General features: G+C 53.6%; 1 protein-coding gene across 5 annotated transcripts in view; it reads left to right on the top strand.

The window, feature by feature from the left end:
• The window catches only part of LOC425662 (methanethiol oxidase-like), a 23,576-nt gene extending 684 nt beyond the window's left edge, over nt 1–22,892 (top strand). The window contains exons 1-13 of one of the 5 annotated variants that reach the window (XM_025143601.3): nt 16,250–16,432; nt 16,522–16,633; nt 17,773–17,826; nt 19,240–19,352; nt 19,432–19,617; nt 19,715–19,835; nt 19,977–20,159; nt 20,694–20,872; nt 21,276–21,354; nt 21,435–21,556; nt 21,632–21,724; nt 22,191–22,309; nt 22,393–22,892. In XM_025143601.3, the coding sequence (XP_024999369.2) occupies nt 16,567–16,633; nt 17,773–17,826; nt 19,240–19,352; nt 19,432–19,617; nt 19,715–19,835; nt 19,977–20,159; nt 20,694–20,872; nt 21,276–21,354; nt 21,435–21,556; nt 21,632–21,724; nt 22,191–22,309; nt 22,393–22,555 (1,479 nt within the window). In that variant the 5' untranslated portion in view covers nt 16,250–16,432; nt 16,522–16,566 and the 3' untranslated portion in view covers nt 22,556–22,892. Of the gene's footprint in view, nt 1–8; nt 90–201; nt 315–482; nt 678–1,229; nt 1,351–1,674; nt 1,858–2,042; nt 2,222–2,330; nt 2,410–2,516; nt 2,639–2,732; nt 2,826–2,962; nt 3,082–3,193; nt 3,918–7,825; nt 9,553–10,102; nt 10,184–10,629; nt 10,743–11,295; nt 11,482–11,941; nt 12,063–12,622; nt 12,806–12,990; nt 13,170–13,278; nt 13,358–13,464; nt 13,587–13,680; nt 13,774–13,910; nt 14,030–14,141; nt 14,864–16,249; nt 16,433–16,521; nt 16,634–17,772; nt 17,827–19,239; nt 19,353–19,431; nt 19,618–19,714; nt 19,836–19,976; nt 20,160–20,693; nt 20,873–21,275; nt 21,355–21,434; nt 21,557–21,631; nt 21,725–22,190; nt 22,310–22,392 lie in introns of those variants that run through there. The other 4 variants (XM_025143603.2, XM_427540.7, XM_025143602.2 and 1 more) reach the window with 4 other exon arrangements.

Here is a 22,892-nt window from a genome sequence, read left to right as displayed (position 1 = left end):
AACCACAGACAGATGCAGAGTTCAGTGCTACGAGTACCCCAGCTGCCCTGATGTAGTGAAACCCAAGTGCTATCAAGCATGCTCTGAAGGTGAGTCTTTGCCAAGGAGCTCTGCCTTTGCTTCTGTCTGTAACTGAGCATCTCCTGAAGCTGTTATTGCTATTTCATGGCATGTTCTAACACAAGATTTCCATGTACTTAGCTCCTAGAGAGGAGGTTGCATACGTGACGTGTACTTACCGAGAAACAGGCACTGACCAACCTGACTTCCTGGCCACCATCGATCTCAACCCCAGATCTCCGTATTACTGCCAGGTCAGCGCCTATCTGCTAAGGCAGATTGACCACATCTATTGTATTTCTTTGAAACAATCCCTTACTTTAAAGCTTTGACCTTTCCACTTCTAAGTTGTTGATTGCATGAAGGTACCTTTTTCCGCCCATCTCCTCAAGTAAACCCTGCCTCTACCTTTGGCTGCCCAGGTGATCCACCGCCTGCCCGTGCCCAACCTCAAAGACGAGCTGCACTGTTCGGGGTGGAGCGCTGGCAGCACTGGCAGCATCTGCTTTGACAATATCACAACGAAAAAGAACAAGCTGATACTCCCTGGTCTGATTTCTTCCCGTATTTACGTGGTGGATGTGGGTACACAGTGCCGGGCTCCCACAGTGTGTAAGGTATGCTGTTCACAGACAAGTTTTTGGGACGGAGTTGGGAACTGGTGCGTCTGTGGCAGTACAGATGGAAGAAGGTTCTCTCCTTTTCTTCTACTTCCCCTTCCCTGGTTTTAGAGCCCAGGTTCACATTTTCCTTGGCTTTAAATACCTGGATCATGGTTCCCTTCAACTGTCTCCTTGTCAGACCAAGGAAGGCTCCCATCATCGTTTTCTTTGCTTTTCTGTGCCTGTTGCATTAAGGGAGTGTCCAGTAAGTGGAGGTCAGGTCACCCACCCCATATCTAGCCCCTACCTCTCTCAGTGGGGTGGAAAACGAGCCCATACAAGTTGGGAGTTGCTCCATCCATGTTGTCCATGTAAAGAAGAGCCCTGTGGCTTCTCTGCTCCTTTCCAAGGATAATCATTGCAGAGTAGGTGTAATGTCTTGGTAGGAAAGCTCCTGCAATCACCAGGTCTTTTCAGACAGCTCCAAAAATGGAGGGCTCTGCCACATAGTGTGAAATGAACTGATCAACCAGGAGACTTATCTGTGTGCATGTCTGCTTCTTCCAGATGATTGAGCCAGTGGATGTCTTCTGGAAGTGCAACAAGGGACATCTTAGTGTAGTTCACAGTCTGCCCAACGGTGACATTCTCATCGCCAACATGGGAGATGCAGCTGGCCGTGGAAAAGGTACTGCCATGCTGTAAAAAGGCTGGAAATATTTCTGGTTGGGGAGAAGAACATCTGGTGAGCTCAGCCAACATAAGTGTCTTGATCACTGTATGAACAAAAAGCAAGGAATTGCATTGTGAAGCTGGGATCAATTTTTGGTCCTGAAAATTTGGTATAGCCCAGATGGAAAGCTGTACTACAAACGGCCTAATGCAAAACATAGTCAGTCTGTGCAGCTGACTATCTCAAGGCAGAAAGTATTCAGAGGAGCTTGCTCATTGGAGTAACCATCCATCCTTCATATTTAGAAGTGATCTGTTGTGCTTCCCTCTGGTGCCACAGGTGGATTTATTGTGCTGGATGGAGACACCTTTGAGCTGAAGGGAAACTGGGAACATGAGTGTGAGGCCCCCCCAACGGGCCATGACTTCTGGTACCAGCCACGCCACAACGTTCTCATCAGCACCGCCGGAATGGTCCCAAGAATTGCAGGACGTGGATTTAACCCGGATGATCTGAAGAAAGGTGAGGGAATGTGGATGCAGGCGCTGGGCCAGAGCTCAGCAGGCTCGTGGACGGATGCAGACGTACTCACAGTATGGGTGGGAACTGGAGAGAGAGGACCCGCAGTGTGTGTGTAGGTGTCACCCATCTCCAGGGCTGCCCTCCCCTCCTGACTCACTTCTCCTTCTCCTTCTCCTTCTCCTCAGGGGTCTTTGGGCGCCGCCTGAATGTATGGAATCTGTCCTGCCGTACCCTCACGCAGTGCTTTGACCTGGGGGAGGACTCGTTGCCCCTGAGCGTTAAGTTCCTCCACAACCCCGATGCTGCCGAGGGCTACGTCAGCTGTGCCCTGAGCGGCATCATCTACCGCTTCTACAAGTGCGAGGCAAGTGCTGCTGAGAGTGCTCGCTGAGAGTCCCCTGATGGAGAGCTGGGAGCTGAGAGCAAGGAATGCCAGCCTTGCTGTTGGTCTCAGCGATGTGTTTCTTGTACAGAGAGACAGCTGGGCAGTGGAGGAGGCCATCCAGATACCAGCCAAGGACGTGTCGGGATGGATTCTGCCCAAGATGCCAGGTGAGCCCTCCGTGCTACTCCCCATTTCCTTCCGGCGCGTTGAGCTGTGCAGGATGTTTTCTGGGGATGCTGCCTCACCCACGGCTCTTTCTTCTCTGCCCGCCCAGCCTTCCCCAGCGACCTGGTCATTTCCTTGGACGACAAGTACCTGTACGTCTGCAACTGGCTGCATGGGGACATCCGCCAGTACGAGATCTCCAGGACCTGCAAGCCCCGGCTGGTGGGACAGGTGAGGTGGGGGCAGGAGGGTGCACTCGTGGTTCCGTGGCAGTGGGTGGTGGTGGGTAGGTGCCAAGCCACACATCTCCTGGCCTTGCCTGCAGGTGTTTGTGGGAGGCAGCATCCTGCGAGGCGGACCTGTGACGGTGTGCAGAGATGAAGAGCTGAAGTGCCAGCCGGAGCCCTTGGTGATCAAGGTGAGCGCTGCAGCCTCTGCCCCACGGCATCCTCTGGACTTTGGCTCTGCTCTGCTCTCTGTTTTGCTGCTCCTGCTTTTGCTCATCTGCTGAAAGAAAGGAGCCAGCAACGTCACTGCTCTCTGTTGTGCCTCCAGTGCAAGAGGGTGTACGGTGGTCCTGCTAAGATCCAGCTCAGCGTGGATGGCAAGAGGCTGTACGTCACCAACTCCTTCTACAGCACTTGGGACAAGCAGTTCTACCCGAACGTGGTCAAGTAAGGAACTTCTGGGAGGAAAGGGCTGCTTCTGCGTGCCCTCGTGGGTGGGAATGGGAAAGGTCACTCAGCGCTGCTCTTGTCTGCAATGCTGCTCCATCACCCCTCGCAGGGAAGGCTCTGTCATGCTGCAGATCGATGTGGACACGGAGAAGGGAGGCCTGACGGTGAACAAGAACTTCCTGGTGGATTTTGGAAAGGAACCCAACGGGCCTTGTCTCGCCCACGACATCCGCTTCCCTTGCGGAGATTCCACCTCCGACATCTTGGCCTAGGCGCCATTGAACGGCTCCCTTCTTCTCTCTAGTCTGTAGTGCAGCCATCAAACGGAGCGTAGGGTCATTGGGTTGGGGGTCCCATTCTTTGCTGGAATCTATATTTCTGCAGCCAGTCCTGGCAGCCTTTGCTTTCCATGCACACACGTCCCTGGGTGTGCTTCCCAGAGCAGGGCTCAGCTCCTTGCACAGACTTAGAGCCGTGCACAACACACGGCTCCTTTCAGTTATATCTGCATCCTCCCCGTGCCATACAGAGCCTGCTGGAGGCTGTTGAGCTCTCTGTTACGATTCAGAGTTTGCTCACACTTGCTGATGAAGGCCAGAGAGGGCGAAGCGCCCATGTTGTCTGAGTTGCTGTTCTTCAGCCACGTTCGTAGCTGGACGGCCCTTCCCTGGCACGGGGGCACATGGAACTCGCTGGCACGCACCAGTGCCTGGGCCAGGAGGTGTTGTATCGCTGAAGGAGTGTGTAGTGCTTCACTCAGAAAAGGATGCCGGATTCCTGATGCTGCTTTTCTCGTGTTCTGCTTCAAATGTGAATAAAACTTCTTTGCATCACGTTGGTCTTCCTGTCTTTCTTCATGGAAGCCCTTCCATTTCAGGGCAAAGCATGTTGGCAGTCCCTTTTCCACCCAAACCAGGAGTGACTTCTCTCAGGAGTGTGTAGCACTGTTGACACTCAAACCAATGTCTTGGATTTCCTAGGGTTTACTTTAGAAAGGATTGAGAGAACACATTTAGTAGTCATTTCAATGGAGTCTCATCTGTTATGAGCCTGGAGTGCTGATGACGCGAAGGTTGAGCAGTTCAACAGCGTTGAGACAATGTCCAGTTGGGTTCTCACTTGCAGTACGCAGCACTCCCCCTGTGGTATTGACAAAAGTGAGCTCAGCACCTCAAAACTTCAGAATAGAATTCCCTTTTTCACTCTGAGAAATGAGCTTTGCGTTTCTCTCCACAGAAAGATGTGCTTATCGGAGCTGCAGACCATCCCCTGCTTCCCACGTGCTCTGTGGAGCTTTATCTGCAGATGCCAAAGCCCCATCTTGCAACGGAAGCCTGCTTGTTGTGCAGGGCAGCAACCACTGCCCCAGGGATGCACTGCAGAAACCCTACTGCACACCCACCCATGTTCCCATTAGTCCCATTTGCCTCGAGACTCTCTACAAAGGCACAATTTACGGCCATAATTAGTTTGGAGACTGCAAGAATTAGAGTATAAAGAGTATGCTTCTAAGTTTCAGCCTTTCATGTTCTTGGAAGAACATGACTCCATTGACTTCCTTCACGCTTCCCATGGTCAAAGTTATTGCGTCCTTAATGGTCCTGGGAGGAAAGCAAGCCTTCGAAATGAGGTGTGCAGAAGTTCCAGAAGAACTCGTCCTCTGAGGTGGGCTCTTCTCTCATGGACAACAGTGGATGACATGAGATGAGATCCTGATTTTCAGGTGGAGAAACTCAGCTGGGAGGCATTGCTGGGTTCAGTGGATGTGGACATTTTGCTTCAGGTGTGGGCCTGTTCCCAGGCCTTTGTGTCCTGACTAATATGTCTGATGAACGTGGGAATATGCATGAGTCAACCTAGGGAAGGTGGAACATGGAGCAATGCAGAAGTGTGGCTGTGCCGGACATTGGCAGCGGTTGGATGCTTCCTCTGTTCCCTCTAGTGGTTGGCTAGAAGATGCATCTGTGCATTTCAACATTACAAAATGCTCTGTTTGTGGGCACAAACTCAGCTGAGGATGGAGTTACGTGAATGGCCATGGGCATATTTGGACTGCAACACTCAGTGGTGCACCTGGTTAAGAAAGAACATGTAGATTGAGAACTGAAAAGGAATGTCCTGACGCATCATTGTGACCACGCAGTCACTGTGAGTGCTCCATCCTGTCCTCAGTCTTTTTTCTCATGAGCCCTTCTTTAAGGACCATTTCCAGGGAGATGAGGATGCAAATGTAACCACCTGGCTACTGCAATGATAATGTGATTCTTAGAGAACTGTGCAGGAAAACATGGATAGTGTGGAGGGCTGAAAAGGAGATTGATTCAGTAATAGATGGACAAGTCACTGATGGATATTTGGCTTTCATATCTGTTGATAGGATGAACACAGAGAAGTGTAAAAGGATTCCCTGAAGTGGAACCTGAAATGTTCATGTTAACAGCTCAGCTGTTAATGCAGTTCTTCAGGAAGAGACACAGAGATGTGTGGTACAGTCTGAGTGCCATGAAGAGCAGAAGGTCCTCCTCATCCATCTCCCAGCCACACGCTGCTGCCTCTCCTCTGGTGTCCTCTGGTGCCAACGAGCTGACCCAGCATAAAGCCACATGGCCAAGAGGTGACTCACCATCCGTTGGTGCACGGTGTCCCTGTGACTACACACCATGGGGCCATTTGATTGCAGCCTGAAGTTCTCATTACCCGGTGCCTGAAATCACAACCTAAGGATGTGGGTTTTTGATGGGCTTGTCCAGTTGTAGCTGTGGGCTGTAGTGAGAAAGGGTGATCCCATCTTCCCTGTGGTTCTGCTCAGAGCTCTCTGTCCCATCCCTCCACCCATTATGGTGGATATTGGCTTTGCATAAGTCTGCCTGCTCCAAGTCGCTCGGAGTTGGCTGTTTCCAGTAGATCAGATGAGTGACCTCCAGGAAAAAACAACTCCTGATTTATTTTGACTTGAGGTCTGTGTGCTTAGCAAGCTTCAAAGCTCTATGAACTTGTCATAGGATCAGGGTTATAATCATTAGGTTGGAAAAGACCCTTATGGTCATCAAGTCCAACCATCAACCTGACCAGACTCAGTGTCACCCCAGTGCTGAGTGCACTGGAAGACTCCTATCTCCGACTGCAGGCGGACCCTTTCTGGCCATCTCATTTGGGTCAGTGCTGTTCAGGTGCTCATTGGCACGAGCTGTGCAATCAGCTGCTGAACACACCATCAGCCCTCAGCTCTGATCCCTGCACCTCTCCCAGCTGCAGCAGTGCTCCCAAAGAGAAGCAGTGAGGGCAGCATTCCCCTCGCTGCATCCCCAAGGCATCCCCAGTGATCGCGTGCATAGAGGTCCCCTTTCTCTCGGCACAAAATAGGACTCACCCATGTGCTCCAATACCTGTCCAACCTGACAGATGGGCGTCATCACTTCAGGGTGGAAGAGAGACGTCGCATGTTTGGACGATGTGTCATCAAGGAAAAGAACAAGCTGATACTTCTGAGCTTAATTTTGCCCTGATTTCATGTCATGGAGATGAGAACAAACTCCGGGGCTGTGTGGTGTGCCTGGGGTGACGTGCTCCTGGGAAGGGAATGAGATCGGGAGCTTTTGGAAGAAGATAAAGAGGAAGAAGTTAATGAGGAAGAAGTTGTTTTAATTATCCCTCAGTCCTTCTGTAGGCAAATGTGAAACTGGAACTCAACCCTAAAATACAATCATTAAAAAGAGACCTTAGCCTGGATACAGAAAGAATGGTAAAATGGCACATTTGGATGCAGTTCCTTTGTCCACAAGACAGCTTTCTTTTCCAGAGGAGATTGGTGGAGTTTGGAAGGAACTCAGTGGGGCTGCCATGCTTGTGACAGTGGCTTCTTTCCTGGAGGTGCACTCCGTGTCTTACTCCAATGACAGCACCGAGAAGGAGCAGTTCCTCCACTGGCTTATGTGGGTGAATAAAAGAAAAGTGTCAGTGCGACAATGTCATTTTGTCACCTTCCTTCCCACCAATGGTGCGATTTCACATTTCTCAGTTGTTGCTCATTTTTCCTCACACCAAAGAAGGTTTCAGGTGAGGATGTCTGTCAGTCTGAGTCAGAAATTACCCATTTCCCTCTGTTTCCCAGTCTCTGCTGTTAGGAGAGTTGGGACCACTCATTCCACACATTGCAGTGATTCCTTTGTGCCTCAGTGCTGATGAAATGTCAGGCCCTGCTGGAATGTGGGTAGGAATGGGAAGGGAGAGAACATCCACCCTGGAGAGCTGGAGGAGGATTGGAGAGGGCTCCCATCCTTGGGCGAGTTCTTGCTTGGGTGCTCTGAGCAGCCCCGATGTCCTTGGTGAAGCAAGGTCTTCGCCCAACACCCTCAGCGTGCTGTGCCCGTGTGCACCAGATTGCATCACCTCCCCATACCCATTATCCAAATTATAGCATGTTCTTCCTTATCAGGGTAGGAAGTGATGGGCAGAAGGAGGGAAGCAGCTGCCACCTCAGGGTGGGCTGTCCTGAGAAGCCCCGATTGCTCTCCATGTTGCAGCTTGCCATCAGTGCTGGCCACAGGGAGCTTTTCTTGGTTCGATAACAGCTCATGCTGATGCTGCTCCCCGCTAACCATCGCCTTCTTGCTCATTGGTGTTGCTGAGCCTGCTCTTCCCCTTCCTCCAAACAGGTTTAATTAGAAAATTCTACACCCCACAGCTTGGTTTTGTGAGGGATGCCAAAGACGTCACCAAGGAAAGCCAAATGGGATGACCAGCAAACTTTATTAATGCGTAGAAGACTAATGATCTTTCTAATTAGCAGTTGTGCAGATGCAAGAAGAAGGTGCAGTGAGGCATGCACATTGTGACAGCAAAACCTAATGCACCTGGGATAGCTTGGCAGCAACAAGTATCCACTGACATCTTGACTGGAAGGGTCCAGCTGCTGTCAGTCATAATCCCTTTTCCACCTCTGCCCATAGCAGTGACACTGCTGTGACAGATTTTGGCCAAACAGATCACAAGTTCTCCCACCAACCCATTGAAGTGGCAGTTTCATGCTCCTCTCTTCCAGAAAAGGCTGAGTGTTTGGCTGCTGCCCGCCCAGCTGTCACCTGTTTAGAGACTAGTTCTCAAACCAGAGAGCATTAATGAGAGCCTGGGCAAGATGGGCGCAGTTGTCCTCTCTTCTGATAGGGATCTCCTCGGGGCTTCTTTAATGGCTCTGTCAGATATTTCTGCATTCCTACATGGAGCAATTACATATCCCATGTAATTTGCTCACTGATTGAGGAGTTCTTCCTCAAGATATGACACTTGTTCACGTTCCACAGCACTTGATGTTCTCTTCCTGTTTCAGTTTGGCATCTGATCATCAGAGTGACTTCAGAAGGGCCCCTTCCTTCTAAACTGCACGTCTCCAACACCACAGTCCCTTCAATGGAGGTATCTGTGCTTTCTCGGGGTATCTCAGGCACTCCAGTCCCCTTTGCAGGTGCCTCCGTGGGACCTGGAGGTTCACTGACAGCACACTTTAGCTGTGTCCCATTAACATCTTGTCTTTTAAGAGTCTGTATCTTGACCAGGGACAATGACAGGTCACGCTGGGATGGATTTTGGAAGCCCACTCCAGCTGGACTGACGGAAGGCTTCTCCACATAGACCCAGGTGTCCATCATAGGGACCAGGTCCCTGTCCATGGTACCCAGGAAGCTGAGCAGTGGGGTGGAGGGCAAGGTGAGAAGATTCTCCAGGCCACAGCGCTGAAGTAGACTGGACAATGCCTGTCCCTCGGAGCAAGTGGACACGGAGACACCTCTGCCATTCCTTTTCCATGGCATTGGTCCACTTCAGAGATGTAGGGAAAGGAAGAGGCTGCAGCTGCAGAGCTGCTACGTTGTGCTGGATTACCCCAAAGCTTCATGGCTTCATCTCAGCACTCAGACAGAGACGTGCTGTGTGTCAGGGTCCACATTTCAGCGGCCTCGCTGAGCTCAAGGCTCGTCATTTCCAGCAGCTGCTGGTGGGGCCAATTATCTAGATGGGCTTCTCATCCCTCACATGGAATTTGCAGGCTCTGCACATTGGTATGGCAAAAACCTGGGGGTGGGGGACAGCATTAATTAGCCGATGTCCTGCCTGGGCCATGGAGGCCAGCAGGGCCTGGCCAAGTCCCACTGGGGATGAGCAGAGCCCCACAATCTGATAGCGTGGCTTGTGCCTGAGGAAAGGACCTGCATGGAGCTGCAGATTTTTCCTCTAGATTGCTGGGTAGCAAGGCGGAAACAAGCCACAGCGCTGGTCTGGCACCTCCCAACGCTTGGGAGCGTTCGCTCCTCCCTTGGCAGCTTGCTCAGTGCCCCCCACCCCTCAGTGCCGGGTATATAAGGCCCCTCAGAGCCCTGCCACTACACATCCACTCCAGTGAGGCAGACAGAAGCTGCTCCTCCAGCTCCAGCACCTCTGTCTTGGTGAGAGTGAACCCGAAGACCTTCAGCATGGGTAAGGAACGCTCTGCAGCCTCCCTAGCACTCTGTTTCCAGGGGCCTCTGTGTGTCTTGAAAATCAATTTCCATTTGGCTCTGGGATCTGTGCTCCCCTTCTGCTGGGGAACTGCTACAAGAGAAGCTGGAGTTCTTTTCCTTGCTAGAGCTTCAGTGCTGACATGGTTCTCCATGTCAACTCTCTCTCCATCACTGCTGATGGACCCGGGATGAGTGTGGGATGCAGAAGGGAATGGAGCGGTGCTCTGATCTGTGATACCGCATGGTCATGGTTTAGTGGGCACAGAAGTGATGGGTCAGAGGTTGGACTTGATGGTCTCAGTGGTCTTTTCCAGCCTCAAAGATTCCATGGTGCCCAGTGGCACCTGGGGGAGGATTCCTCTGCTGTACCTGAGATCTGTCAGGGCCGCCACAAACAGAGATGCTGGTCATGGAGTCCTTGTTGGCAGCCAGGGTGGGAGAAGTCCATTGAGCGGGACAGAGTCTTCTGATTGGCAGCACTGAAGGATATGGACATTTCCCATTCTGTTCTTTTCTTATAACCACAGACAGATGCAGAGTTCAGTGCTACGAGTACCCCAGCTGCCCTGATGTAGTGAAACCCAAGTGCTATCAGGCATGCTCTGAAGGTAGGTGTTTGTTAAAGAGCTCTGTCTTAGCTTCAGATTGGATGATGATCAAGCCTGAGTCTTTCCAAGACTACCATTAACTAACTGCATATATGGAGTCCCTTCCTGAGAGGGGAAAGCTGTAGGTATACAGTGATACACTTGTGTTGTTTTTTACCCCTGGTCCTGTCATAGCAGCAGAATATTAAGCTTAGAATCATAGAATCTTTTGAGTTTGAAGGGACCTTTAAATGTCATCTTGTCCCACCCTGCAAGAACAGGGACACTCACAGCTCCATTGGGTGCTCTGAGCCCTGTCCTGCCTGACCTTGGTGTCCTCAAGGATGGGGCACCACCACCTCTCCAAGCAAACTGTTCCTTGTTCCTCCTGAGAGTCTCCTGAAGTTTTTTTTTGCCTTTTTTGCTATTTCATGGCATTTTCTAACACAAGCTTTCCATATACCTAGCTCCTAAGGAAGAGCTTGCATATGTGACATGTACTTACCGAGAAACATGCATCAACCAACCCGACTTCCTGGCCACCATCGATCTCAACCCCAGATCTCCGCATTACTGCCAGGTACCTGTGCCCAGACTCTTTTCTTGGCTTGATGATTACTGCTGGCTCTGTCCTTCCAGATCTACAATATTTTCTCCATTGGGCTGTCCCCTGTGTGCCTGGCTCTTGCAGAACCATCTTCATCTCAGAGTGCACACACCAGCTGTGACCCACTTCATATCTCACTTCCAGCAAATCTTGGTGATATTAAGCGAAGCTTTGAACAGAATCTCCTGTCAGTGGCTCTTCATCAGGGAAGATGGCCACCAGTGGCCCAGGTGGTTTTGGGTTCTCAGCACTTCTGCAGGTTTCAGCATGTTTCTGGTGCACTGCAATTTCAGAGATGTTCTGTTATGCTCCACCCCAACCTGTCTGCTGACATCCGAATGGGAAATCAGCACCTACCTGTCTCTGACAGCTGCTAAGGCAGATTGACCACATCTATTGTGCTTCTTTGAAACAATCCCTTACTTTAAAGCTTTGACCTTTCCACTTCTTAGTTGTTGATTGCATGAAGGTACCTTTTTCCGCCCATCTCCTCAAGTAAACCCTGCCTCTACCTTTGGCTGCCCAGGTGATCCACCGCCTGCCCGTGCCCAACCTCAAAGATGAGCTGCACTGTTCGGGGTGGAACGCTGGCAAAGTCTGCTTTGACAATATCACAACGAAAAAGAACAAGCTGATCCTCCCCTGTCTGATTTCTTCCCGTATTTACGTGGTGGATGTGGGTACGCAGTGCCGGGCTCCCACAGTGTGTAAGGTATGTCTGGAGTGACTCCAAAAAGTTGTTTCAAATGGGTTGTGAGTTGATGCTTCTGGAGTAACACAGAGGGAGGTCCTCTCCTCTTCTTCTCTTACCCCTCCTTTTTACAGAGTTGGGACAAGTTTCCCTCCCAGCTCTCTCTATCAGACCAAAGAAGACTCCCATCATCACTTTACTCCCTATTGCATTCAGGGATAGTCCAGTAACTGGAGATCATGTCACACACCCCACACCAATACCACTCATAGTCAGGTGGAAAAATGAGCTCTCACTCGTTGGATGTTGTTCCATCCATGTTGTCCATGTAAAGAAGAGCTCAGTAGCTTCTCTGCTCCTTTCCAAGGGTCTGGTGTATTCAGGAGCCTCAGATGGTGAAAAGCTCTGCATTTTTTCACCCCAAAAAGGTGAAATGAGCTGATCAGATAGGGGTTTACATGTGAGTCCCCTTGTTTTTCAGATGATTGAGCCAGTGGATGTCTTCTGGAAGTGCAACAAGGGACATCTTAGTGTAGTTCACAGTCTGCCCAATGGTGACATTCTGATCGCCAACATGGGGGATGCAGCTGGCCATGGAAAAGGTACTTTTTCTCCTGATCATTTCAATAACATACTTCCTGTTAGAAAAACAAGAGGCTCACAAACCACAGACTTCCAGAGTTTCAAACGTCAAATGTGAGTGAGTTGTTGAGAACTCCAAGTATTTCTTTGCAGGTAGGAGCCCCATAGTCACCCATAAGCGTGAGTGGCAGTGTGGGGAAATGAAGACAAGTGCAGAGGAACAGATGCCCTCTGCAGATGCAGGCAGTCAGACTCACTGTCTGAGCAAAGGGTTCATCCATCCCTGCTTGAGAAAGGGGAGATGGGGTGAGATCAGCCAACGTAGGTAACTTGGTCAATGCTTGCACACTAAAGCAAGGAATTGCAGTGTGAAGCTGGGATCAATTTTTGGTCCTGAAAATTTGGTATAGCCCAGATGGAAAGCTGTACTACAAACGGCCTAATGCAAAACAAGAAGCTGCAGAGTCTGTGCAGCTGACTATCTCAAGGCAGAAAGTATTCAGAGGAGCTTGCTCATTGGAGTAACCATCCATCCTTCATATTTAGAAGTGATCTGTTGTGCTTCCCCCTCGTGCCACAGGTGGATTTATTGTGCTGGATGGAGACACCTTTGAGCTGAAGGGAAACTGGGAACATGAGTGTGAGGTCCCCCCAACGGGCTATGACTTCTGGTACCAGCCACGCCACAACGTTCTCATCAGCACCGCCGGGATGGTCCCAAGAATTGCAGGACGTGGATTTAACCCGGATGATCTGAAGAAAGGTGAGGGAATGCGGACGCAGGCGCTGGGCCAGAGCTCAGCAGGCTCATGGGCGGATGCAGATGTACTCACAGTATGGGTGGGAGCTGGAGAGAGGGGGCCCGCAGTGTGTGTGTAGGTGTCACCCATCTCCAGGGCTGCCCTCCCCTCCTGACTCACTTCTCCTTCTCCTTCTCCTTCTCCTCAGGGGTCTTTGGGCGCCGCCTGAATGTATGGAATCTGTCCTGCCGTACCCTCACGCAGTGCTTTGACCTGGGGGAGGACTCATTGCCCCTGAGCGTTAAGTTCCTCCACAACCCCGATGCTGCCGAGGGCTACGTCAGCTGTGCCCTGAGCGGCATCATCTACCGCTTCTACAAGTGCGAGGCAAGTGCTGCTGAGAGTGCTCGCCGAGAGTCCCCTGATGGGGAGCTGGGAGCTGAGAGCAAGGAATGCCAGCCTTGCTGGTGGTCTCAGCGATGTGTTTCTTGTACAGAGAGACAGCTGGGCAGTGGAGGAGGCCATCCAGATACCAGCCAAGGACGTGTCGGGATGGATTCTGCCCAAGATGCCAGGTGAGCCCTCCGTGCTACTCCCCAATTCCTTCCGGCGCGTTGAGCTGTGCAGGATGTTTTCTGGGGATGCTGCCTCACCCACGGCTCTTTCTTCTCTGCCCGCCCAGCCTTCCCCAGCGACCTGGTCATTTCCTTGGACGACAAGTACCTGTACGTCTGCAACTGGCTGCATGGGGACATCCGCCAGTACGAGATCTCCAGGACCTGCAAGCCCCGGCTGGTGGGACAGGTGAGGTGGGGGCAGGAGGGTGCACTCGTGGTTCTGTGGCAGTGGGTGGTGGTGGGTAGGTGCCAAGCCACACATCTCCTGGCCTTGCCTACAGGTGTTTGTGGGAGGCAGCATCCTGCGAGGCGGACCTGTGACGGTGTGCAGAGATGAAGAGCTGAAGTGCCAGCCGGAGCCCTTGGTGATCAAGGTGAGCGCTGCAGCCTCTGCCCCACGGCATCCTCTGGACTTTGGCTCTGCTCTGCTCTCTGTTTTGCTGCTCCTGCTTTTGCTCATCTGCTGAAAGAAAGGAGCCAGCAACGTCACTGCTCTCTGTTGTGCCTCCAGTGCAAGAGGGTGTACGGTGGCCCTGCTAAGATCCAGCTCAGCGTGGATGGCAAGAGGCTGTACGTCACCAACTCCTTCTACAGCACTTGGGACAAGCAGTTCTACCCGAACGTGGTCAAGTAAGGAACTTCTGGGAGGAAAGGGCTGCTTCTGCGTGCCCTCGTGGGTGGGAATGGGAAAGGTCACTCAGCGCTGCTCTTGTCTGCAATGCTGCTCCATCACCCCTCGCAGGGAAGGCTCTGTCATGCTGCAGATCGATGTGGACACTGAGAAGGGAGGCCTGACGGTGAACAAGAACTTCCTGGTGGATTTTGGAAAGGAACCCAATGGGCCTTGTCTCGCCCACGACATCCGCTTCCCTTGCGGAGATTCCACCTCCGACATCTTGGCCTAGGCGCCATTGAACAGCTCCCTTCTTCTCTCTAGTCTGTAGTGCAGCCATCAAACGGAGCGTAGGGTCATTGGGTTGGGGGTCCCATTCTTTGCTGGAATCTATATTTCTGCAGCCAGTCCTGGCAGCCTTTGCTTTCCATGCACACACGTCCCTGGGTGTGCTTCCCAGAGCAGAGCTCAGCTCCTTGCACAGACTTAGAGCCGTGCACAACACACGGCTCCTTTCAGTTATATCTGCATCCTCCCCGTGCCATACAGAGCCTGCTGGAGGCTGTTGAGCTCTGTTACGATTCAGAGTTTGCTCACACTTGCTGATGAAGGCCAGAGAGGGCGAAGCGCCCATGTTGTCTGAGTTGCTGTTCTTCAGCCACGTTCGTAGCTGGACGGCCCTTCCCTGGCACGAGGGCACATGGAACTCGCTGGCACGCACCAGTGCCTGGGCCAGGAGGTGTTGTATCGCTGAAGGAGTGTGAAGTGCTTCACTCAGAAAGGGATGCCTGATTCCTGATGCTGCTTTTCTTGTGTTCTGCTTCAAACGTGAATAAAACTTCTTTGCATCACCTTGGTCTTCCTGTCTTTCTTCATGGAAGCCCTTCCATTTCAGGGCAAAGCATGTTGGCAGTCCCTTTTCCACCCAAACCAGGAGTGACTTCTCTCAGGAGTGTGTAGCACTGTTGACACTCAAACCAATGTCTTGGATTTCCTAGGGTTTACTTTAGAAAGCACTGAGAGAACACATTTAGTAGTCATTTCAATGGAGTCTCATCTGTTATGTGCCTGGAGTGCCAATGATGCGAAGGTTGAGCAGTTCAACAGCGTTGAGACAATGTCCAGTTGGGTTCTCACTTGCAGTACGCAGCACTCCCCCTGTGGTATTGACAAAAGTGAGCTCAGCACCTCAAAACTTCAGAATAGAATTCCCTCTTTCACTCTGAGAAATGAGCTTTGCGTTTCTCTCCACAGAAAGATGTGCTTATCGGAGCTGCAGACCATCCCCTGCTTCCCACGTGCTCTGTGGAGCTTTATCTGCAGATGCCAAAGTCCCATCTTGCAACGGAAGCCTGCTTGTTGTGCAGGGCAGCAACCACTGCCCCAGGGATGCACTGCAGAAACCCTACTGCACACCCACCCATGTTCCCATTAGTCCCATTTGCCTCGAGACTCTCTACAAAGGCACAATTTACAGCCATAATTAGTTTGGAGACTGCAAGAATTAGAGTATAAAGAGTACGCTTCTAAGTTTCAGCCTTTCATGTTCTTGGAAGAACACGACTCCATTGACTTCCTTCACGCTTCCCATGGTCAAAGTTATTGTGTCCTTAATGGTCCTGGGAGGAAAGCAAGCCTTCAGAATGAGGTGTGCAGGGCTTCTGGAAGTTCCGGTTGCTCTGTTTGTTTGGCCCAGACCAGAGGAGGCTGAAGGGACACCTCATGGCGGCACAGAGCTCCTCATGGCACTGCATCTCCTCATGTCCTGCAGCTCCTCATGTCCAACAGCCCCTCATGGCCCTACAGCCCTCATGACCCTACAGCCCCCATCACGGTTCCAAGCACCCAATGCAATCTGATGAGCCCCAGCAGGTGGAGGTGGGGCACGAGGTGCTGATGCCACATCTGTGGGCCTTTTTGCTGCCATTCTTTGGGTGGAGAGGGGCATTTTTTCCAAGCTCCCCCCCTGAGGTGGGTGCAGACGACAGGACAGGAGCCTGCAGGTGAAGCTGTGCCCGAGGCAGCAGCCAACGTCGAATGTGTCACGGGGAAACCTGCTGCATTGCTTCTCCCATCCGCCGTCGCACGGCAAGCACTCACCCTGCAATTATAAGAAACCCAGTCCTCACTTTTAATTTTCACTTGGCGATTAATATCTGCAGCCTCATTAAGTTATTTCTGTGGTCGGGAGCGTCAGCGCTCACCCACGCCTCACTGAGGGCTCCGCACGGGGAAGCTCCTGGCAGCACTTCCAGGACGGACCCACAGGAGTGGGGCTGCCCCATTTCTCCCAGTGCTCAAAATCCCCATTGCATTCTCCGTGTGCGCACTGCAGAGTGCAACCACCACCATTTGCCTTCTGTCCGTGGGAGGAGAGGAGGTTCTGAAATAGTTCCTCGCACATTTCCAGCGCTGCACAGGTGCCTCCCACGCCCTGGGGCGTGGGGATCCTCCCTCGGTGTCCTTTTCACACCATCCCTCTCCCCTTCCCTCTCCCTATATATTGCAGCCCCGCGGAGACGCGTCTCCTCACCGACGTGCTCTGGGCAGCAGCATGCAGAGAGAATCAGCTCCTTCCATTCCCCACCAGACGATGATGTCCAGCACAGCCTCTGGCTCCGGTAAGTGACCTCTCCATGTATGCAGGGCTGTGGTGGTTGGCTGCCTGCTAGCTCTGCTCTGTGGTCGTCTAAATCAGGTTCTGCTCCTGGACACTCTGAAAGCTTTTTGCACATGGAGATGAGTGTGGTGTTTTCTCTGCCCGGAGAGGGTTCCTTTTCTCCTCTGCCAGGTAGTGTTTAGGCATACTGATAATTAAAAGCATTCTAACTGCTTTTTGTCCGCTTATTCCCACTTTTATGCACCTGTAACACACTGCCATGCCTTGGCAGGGAGCCCTCAATGCAAAGTTTGGGTTTGGTGGGGCATTTTCTGCAGGGGAAGGGAGAGGGGGTGGCTCCACGGCGCTCCGGGTAAGGAGCAGCAGCCCCATGCCCTGTGCTTCCCGCAGAACATGCTGTCCTCGGGGAGAAAACCTTCAAAAGCAAACAAGAAACTGAGTCAGCAAAGCTGAGCTGTGAGGTTTGATGTGGGTTTTCTCGGTCTCCTCAGGCTTGCCGTTGTAAATAGGGAAGAACAAAGAATCACAGAATCCTTTGAGTTGGAAGGGGCTCTTAAAGGCCATCTGGTCTCACCCCGCTGCGATGAACAGGGACAAGGTCCCTTACACCCAAACCTCTCTATAGTTTTATGGTTCTGAGGATGATCTGTAAGGACCCTTCCAATCCAACCATTCCATGGCTGACCTTTAAGAACCCTTCAAACCCAACCATCCCGTGGTTCCATGCATGATCATTAAGGCCACAGAATCGTTTGAGTTGGAAGGGACCCTTAAAGGCTGTCCAGTTCAATCCCCCACCGTGAACAGGGACATCCACAGCTCCATCAGGTGCTCAGCACCTGGTCCACATGACCTTCAGTGCCTGTTGGAGGGATCCTTTTGGAGGTGGTGGGTCTGGGGACTTCTTTGGGCGCATGTGGGCATCCTGGTTCACTCTGGACGCCCATCTGCATCTTTGGAGGCCTCATTGGTGGGTGCTGGAGGACCACCACCTGCCTTGCCTGGGGCTGATGTGGTCCCATTGCAGCAGAGGGTACTCTCAGACCACAGTGGCTCCAATGAGGCATTCAGCCTTTGCCAAAAGGGCTTTCAAATCTCTCACTGTCAGCTACTTTCTATTCCTTCTTGTTCCCAATGCAGCCCAGTGTGGAGAATGCGGTCCCGGCTACGCCTCTCCCCTGGATGCAATGAAAGGTGAGTGCATTGCGTGGGACTTTGGGGACCAGCCCTGAGCTGGTTGTTGGTGAAGGTGAGGATGAGAGCAATGCTTTCAAGAAGATCATTGAGCTCCATCCACGGAGGAGGTTCCCAGCAGGTGCCAGGGAAGCATTCATCCGGGGCCAAGCCTCAGTTGCATCATGGTGTCAGAAGTTTTCAGACTTCAGAATAGCTTGGGATGGGTCACAACCTGCACAGAGCCACCCGAGGCTTCGTGGGGCAGAATCAAATGAGTTTCCCAGAGGGAATGATGCTGCTGCAGCCGGGATCTGACCCACTCAGATTTGCAGGGCGTGGAGAAGGCTGGGGGGGATTCTGGATTTTCCGGACACCCTCTGGAACACAGCATCACGCCCTGCTCCTGGTGACTGCTCAGAACCTCCTGCAGTAAAATCTGCCCTCCCAGGCTGTTTGCTCGGGCACTTTGCCTGGAAATCCTTCTGTCTGCACCGCCAGAACTCCACGCTCTCGTGTGAAGAGCTCAAGGAAAGCATCACCTGCTGCAGTCCCTCCCTTAATCCGCTTCCCCAGCGCTTTGTAAGCACAGCTCTGAAACGTCAGTGCTGGAGTTTGGTGCTGCTCCGTGACTCCCATCCCTGAAATATCTTTCAGCAAAGCAAACAACAGCGAAGGACTGAGTGTTTAAAGACTGATAAAGGGTTGATAAAGGCACGGTGTTGAAAGGCCAGCAGCTATTGCTGCTTTGGATCAGCTCCAGGCTCCCAAATCACCTCTTCCTGTTTTCCACCTCTTTCTCCTCCTCAGCATTTCTCAGACCAGTTCCACCCCCTCTCTTCGCTTTGCTTTGTCAGCACTTTTTGACACAGGTACCACCCCTGCAGGATGAGGAGGCGGTGGGGTTGGGGTGCTGTGGGTCCCCGGGAGCAGTCACCATGCTATGCTCGGGAGCCAGGACCCAGCAGGGCTGCCACTGCTCAGGGGGATCTTTGGGGCTCGTGGGGGACATCATGTCCTTGGCTTCAGCCTGGCGGGAGTTCCACCTTTGCACCTCCCATGTATTTTTAAGGCCTAATGGAAATGATGGAAATGAGACACACAGAATCATAGAACACCTTAAGCTTGAAGGGACCCCAAAGAATATCCCAAGTTGGAAGGGACCCCATGAGTTGGAAGGATCATCGAGTCCAACTCCCGGCTCCACACAGCACCACCCAAAAATCAGACCCTGTGTCTGAGAATGCAGTGTGCTTTGGTTCATGAGACTGGTGCGGTGACCCAAGGCCATGGCAATCCATATGGAGGAGGATACCCCAAACCCAATGAGCCCACCTCCCCCGGAGCAGCCATCTCCGGCCCCAGGCATGCAGGGATGTGGGAATCCGGCTGTTCCTGCTGACGCTGACGCAACCAATGTTTGTATCTTGAAAGGTCCGCGGGAGGAGATTGTGTATGTGCCCTGCATCTACAGGAACACCGGCAGGGGCAAACCCGACTTTCTGGCCACCGTGGATGTTGACCCCAAATCTCCGCACTATAGCCAGGTACTGAACACTTCACCTCAGTGCTCAGTGGGTAGCGGTGACCACCCCTCCAGGTGTGAGTGGGACCGGGGCTTTGCAGGTGATCCACCGCCTGCCCATGCCCAACCTGGGGGATGAGCTGCACCACTCGGGCTGGAACACCTGCAGCAGCTGCTTTGGGGACACCACCAAGAAGAGGAACCGCCTGATCCTCCCCAGCCTGATCTCCTCCCGCATCTACGTGGTGGACGTGGGAACCGACCCGCGAGCTCCCAGGCTCTTCAAGGTATTTTGGAGGCGGTGCTGGGACCACCAGCCCAGTGGGTGCCGCATCACCGGGGACAGCTTGTGGAGGAGCTGCCGGTGCTTGTGAAATCCTGCAGGTCGTCAATCCAGAGGACGTCTTCTGGCAGTGTGACCTGGGCTACCTGCACACCTCCCATTGCCTGGGCAGCGGCGAGGTGATGATCAGCACGCTGGGAGACCCAGCTGGCAATGGGAAAGGTAGGGGGCCGGGCGAGCGGTCCCACATCCAGCACCATCCCAAGATGTCTGCAACACCTCGCCCTGTATTTTGTTGTCTTAGAGCACACAGTTCACCTGGGTGGTTTCCTCACCACCGAGGTGTGTTTGGTTTTGCTCCAGGTGGCTTTGTTCTGTTGGATGGAGAGACCTTCAACATCAAGGGGAACTGGGAGAAGGGCGACAAGAGCCCTCCGATGGGTTACGATTTCTGGTACCAACCGCGCCACAACGTCCTGATCAGCACGGAGTGGGGAATCCCAAAGTGCCTGGGATATGGGTTTAACCCGAACGACCTGAAGAAAGGTGAGGAAATTGTTGTTGAAGTACTCCAGGAGAGGTGCTGAGCAGCACTGCCATGAGGCCAAATTTCAGCCTCTTCTGCCAGTTCAGCAGACATGGAGCAAATTGAGGCAGTCTGCTTGCTGTCTGGCACACAGATTCCCAGAGCTCGCTTGGATTTAAAACACAGGCAACACAGGTTGGATTTCAGCAGAGGGGATGAGGGATGAACCCCACCTCAGAGGTTTCTCTGCCCTTCAGGCCTCCTCCTAACGAGGTTCTTCCCTGGTGGGACCCCAATGGGAGTGTTGGTGCGGTGGTGACGGGTTGGCCACCATGTCAAGATCACCAAGCCCACCACGGGTTGATGTTCTTGGAGGTCTTTGCCCACCTGAATGATTCTGTGGATGGGGACGGGGTGACCGCTGTCCCAACCTTAACAATTCTACGATTCTGTCATCTGTGCTGGGGACCATCGGGGCTCACCCGGGCCCACAGCACATCCGTGGTGGCCCCGTTCCCCACAGCATCCCCTCAGAACCCCCTGCCCCCTCCCAGGGCGCTACGGCCGCCGCCTCAATGTGTGGGACTGGACGACCCACACCTACGTTCAGGCCATCGACGTGGGTGAGGACGCGGCACCGCTGGAGATTCGCTTCCTGCACAACCCCGACGCGGCCGAGGGCTTCGTGGGCTGCACCATCAGCAGCGCCATCCACCGCTTCTACAAGACGGAGGTACGTGCTGGGAGGTGCTGTCCCTGCGCCGGGACGCCATCCGGGCTGCAGCCGCAGGACCTGTTCTGACCAGCAGTGGTTTATGTTGGGATGATGGGGTTTGGGGATTTAAACCTTTGTTGTGGATTTATACAGCACGAGCAATGTTCTCGGTGTTTATTGTGCGTAGCAACAAACCGGGCGAGGAGAACCTCTTTGACCAAACCAGTTAATCCAGTCGGAAAGCCAGACAGGTTCCTGGCCCCAGGTTCCTGAGGTTACTGCCTCAGGTCCCGGCTCCTCTGCTGGCCCTATAAAGCCAGACGTGAGGTTTGCATCCCCCTGTTGGATGCACACATGGTGTCCCCCACCTTGGGGTCTTCTGCCCGCTCTGAGCCCAGCGCGGCCGTGCTCTGTCCCGCAGTGTGGCGATTGGGCAGCTGAGAAGGTGATCCAGGTCCCCAGCAAGAAGGTGAAGGGCTGGCTGCTCCCGGACATGCCAAGTGAGTGTGACCCCATGAGCTGCTGTGTACCCACTGCCCGCTGTGCCGCTCGTGTGCAACTGTGCCGTGCCGTCCCCAAGGCTTCATCACCGACATCCTCCTCTCGCTGGACGACAGGTTCCTCTACTTCAGCAACTGGATACATGGGGATGTCCGCCAGTACGACATCTCTGACACCCGCAGGCCCAGGCTGGTGGGACAGGTGAGGCAGCAGCAGCTCACCCCATTGCCTGGGGGGGACCGGCCCCATGCCACCGCTGTGCCACCTCTCTTGCAGGTCTTTGTGGGGGGCAGCATCTCCAAGGGAGGGCCCGTGGTGGTGCTCAAAGATGAGGAGCTGCAGAGCCAGCCGGAGCCCTTTGTCATCCAGGTGAGCCCCACTTGGCTCTTCCCACCTCCACCTTGAGCCCCCACCTATGTGGGGCTGTGGTGGTGAGGATGGGGAGCACCCGATTCCTCTGGTTCTCCACTACGCCCAACAAGATGACATCGCGGCTGGGTGGAGAGGCTCTGCTGGCTCTGCACCGTGTCCCACGGGACAACAGCATGGTTGGGTGGCAAGGACCCCATGCTTCTGCTCCACCGTGTCCCATGGGATGACACCATGGCCAAGTGGAAAGGTGCTGGTGGTTCTCCACCACATCCCATGGGATGGCACCATGGTTGGGTGGCACGGTTCTCTACCACGACCCACACGGTGACACCATGGCTGCGTGGGGAGGTCCTGGTTATTCTCCACCATGTCCGATGGGACGATAGTGTGGTCGGGCAGAGAGGACCCTCTGGTTCTGCTCCACCATCCGCTGCTCAGCGCATCTCCCCTCCACCTCCCACAGGGCAAGAAGGTGGCGGGGGGCCCTCAGATGATCCAGCTCAGCCTGGATGGGAAGCGGCTCTACGTCACCACGTCGCTGTACAGCGCCTGGGACCGGCAGTTCTACCCCGACCTCATCAGGTGGGAGCGGGTGGGCGGACACTGCGGTGCTCACCGCCATGGGGGGGGGCTGTGCCCCCTGACCCCCCCAACGCCCCTCGCAGGGACGGCTCCGTCATGCTGCAGATCGACGTGGACACGGAGAAGGGCGGTCTGACCGTCAACCGCGACTTCCTGGTGGATTTCGGGAAGGAGCCGGGAGGGCCCTGCATGGCACACGAGATGCGCTACCCCGGCGGGGACTGCACCTCCGACATCTGGGTTTAGGGCCGCCCGCCGCCACCTCCCACGGGTGGGTGCTGCCCCACGCCAGCACTGAGGGCAGAGCGGGATGACGACGTTGGAGGTCCGCTGCTGTGCTCACCCAAAAGCTTCCTGCACTCCACCCAATGCATCCCATGACCCACATCTCTCATCCTACACCCAGCACCGCTCACCACCATCCTACATCCCATATCCCACATCCCACACCTGCATCCCAGCCCACCCTGCAGCCCTCAGGGTGCCGACAGTGCGTGTGTGTGGGGGGGGGGAGGTGCAGCGATCAGCCCCGAGCACCCCACAGCTGTGGGCCCCACAATAAAGCAGAGACCTCTGCACCGCC

The sequence above is a fragment of the Gallus gallus genome, chromosome 25 (assembly GCF_016699485.2).
Source record: "Gallus gallus isolate bGalGal1 chromosome 25, bGalGal1.mat.broiler.GRCg7b, whole genome shotgun sequence".
Classification (NCBI taxonomy): Eukaryota; Metazoa; Chordata; class Aves; order Galliformes; family Phasianidae; genus Gallus; species Gallus gallus.
This window is presented reverse-complemented; position numbering and strand designations above follow the sequence as displayed.